The sequence below is a fragment of the Lepidochelys kempii genome, chromosome 3 (genome assembly GCF_965140265.1).
Source record: "Lepidochelys kempii isolate rLepKem1 chromosome 3, rLepKem1.hap2, whole genome shotgun sequence".
NCBI classification, from domain to species: domain Eukaryota; kingdom Metazoa; phylum Chordata; order Testudines; family Cheloniidae; genus Lepidochelys; species Lepidochelys kempii.
Window position 1 is genome coordinate 177,129,382 of NC_133258.1, and position 2,401 is coordinate 177,131,782.

A 2,401-nucleotide genomic window follows, 5' to 3' on the forward strand; every position below is an offset into this window, starting at 1 on the left:
ACAATATCTGTGAGAGTAAGGGGGAGACGTTTATGGTGGGGTGGGAGGCTGAGGCAAATCGCCTAGCTGCTGGTTACGCGCAGCCAGACACCAGGGCGGTTAGAAGAGCTCAGGAGGGCGCGGTACGCATCAGAGAAGCTTTGAAAACCAGTTTCATGACTGACCAGGCTACAGTGTGAAAGTTCTGTTTGTTTCTCCTTGATGAAACCCCCCCGCCCCTTGGTTCACTCTACTTCCCTGTAAGCTAACCACCCTCCCCTCCTCCCTTTAATCACCGCTTGCAGAGGCAATAAAGTCATTGCTGCTTCACAGTCATGCATTCGTTATTCATTCATCACACAAATAGGGAGATGACTACCAAGGTATCCCAGGAGGGGTGGTGGAGGAGGGAAGGAAAATGCCACACAGCACTTTAAGCACAGCACTTTAAAAGTTTACAACTTTAAAATATATTGAATGACAGCCTTCTTTTTTTTGGGCAATCCTCTGTTGTGGAGTGGCTGGTTGGCCGGAGGCCCCCCCACCGCGTTCTTGGGCGTCTGGGTGTGGAGGCTGTGGAACTTGGGGAGGAGGGCGGTTGGTTACAGAGGGGCAGCAGTGGTAGTCTGTGCTCCAGCTGAACCATACACTGGAGCATACTAGTTTGGTCCTGCAGCAGCCTCAGCATTGAATCCTGCCTCCTCTCATCACGCTGCCGCCACATTTGAGCTTCAGCCCTGTCTTCAGCCCGCCACTTACTCTCTTCAGCCCTCCACCTCTCCTCCCGGTCATTTTGTGCTTTCCTGCACTCTGACATTATTTGCCTCCACGCATTCGTCTGTGCTCTGTCAGTGTGGGAGGACAGCATGAGCTCGGAGAACATTTCATCGCGAGTGCGTTTTTTTTTTTCTTTCTAAGCTTCACTAGCCTCTGGGAAGGAGAAGATCCTGTGATCATTGAAACACATGCAGCTGGTGGAGAAAAAAAAAGGGACAGCGGTATTTAAAAAGACACATTTTATAAAACAGTCGCTACAGTCTTTCAGGGTAAACCTTGCTGTTAACATTACATACATAGCACATGTGCTTTCGTTACAAGGTCGCATTTTGCCTCCTCCCACCGCGTGACTACCCCCTCAACCTTCCCCCCTCCCTGTGGCTAACAGCGGGGAACATTTCTGTTCAGCCACAGGCAAACAGCCCAGCAGGAATGGGCTATACTGAGTGTCCCTGAAGAAAAGCACCCTATTTCAACCAGGTGACCATGAATTATATCTCACTCTCCTGAGGATAACACAGAGAGAGAAAGAACGGATTTTGATTGAATGCCAGCAAACATACACTGCAATGCTTTGTTCTACAGTGATTCCTGAGTATGTGTTACTGGCCTGGAGTGATAAAAGTGTCCTACCATGAAGGACGAAATAAGGCTGCCCTCCCCAGAAACCTTTTGCAAAGGCTTTAGGACTACATCTAGGAGAACCGCAAATGCCAGGGCAAAGTAATCCTTTCACATGCTTGCTTTTAAACCATGTATAGCATTTTAAAAGGTACACTCACCAGAGGTCCCTTCTCCGCCTGCTGGGTCCAGGAGGCAGCCTTGGGTGGGTTCGGGGGTACTGGCTCCAGGTCTAGGGTGAGAAACAGTTCCTGGCTGTCGGGAAAACCGGTTTCTCCGCTTGCTTGCTGTGAGCTATCTACAACCTCCTCCTCATCATCATCTTCTTCGTCCCCAAAACCTGCTTCCGTATTGCCTCCATCTCCATTGAAGGAGTCAAACAACACGGCTGGGGTAGTGGTGGCTGAACCCCCTAAAATGGCATGCAGCTCATCATAGAAGCGGCATGTTTGGGGCTCTGACCCAGAGCGGCTGTTCGCCTCTCTGGTTTTCTGGTAGGCTTGCCTCAGCTCCTTCAGTTTCACGCGGCACTGCTTCGGGTCCCTGTTATGGCCTCTGTCCTTCATGCCCTGGGAGATTTTCACAAAGGTTTTGGCATTTCGAAAACTGGAACGGAGTTCTGATAGCACGGATTCCTCTCCCCAAACAGCGATCAGATCCCGTACCTCCCGTTCGGTCCATGCTGGAGCTCTTTTGCGATTCTGGGACTCCATCATGGTCACCTGTGCTGATGAGCTCTGCATGGTCACCTGCAGCTTGCCACGCTGGCCAAACAGGAAATGAGATTCAAAAGTTCGCGGTTCTTTTCCTGTCTACCTGGCCAGTGCATCTGAGTTGAGAGTGCTGTCCAGAGCGGTCAGAATGGAGCACTCTGGGATAGCTCCCGGAGGCCAATACCATCGAATTGTGTCCACAGTACCCCAAATTCGAGCCGGCAACGTCGATTTAAGCGCTAATCCACTTGTCAGGGGTGGAGTAAGGAAATCGATTTTAAGAGCCCTTTAAGTCGAAATAAAGGGCTTCA

General features: G+C 50.6%; 1 protein-coding gene across 1 annotated transcript; it reads right to left on the reverse strand.

Moving 5' to 3' along the window:
* Positions 1-646: 646 nt before the first annotated feature.
* On the reverse strand, positions 647-2,192 carry LOC140908331 (myb/SANT-like DNA-binding domain-containing protein 7). The gene is made up of 2 exons (XM_073335301.1): positions 1,539-2,192; positions 647-950 (listed from the first exon to the last, which is right to left on the reverse strand). Exons 1-2 carry the CDS (start codon positions 2,118-2,120, stop codon positions 933-935), a joined length of 600 nt encoding a protein of 199 aa, XP_073191402.1. The 5' UTR covers positions 2,121-2,192; the 3' UTR covers positions 647-932.
* Positions 2,193-2,401: the final 209 nt, after the last annotated feature.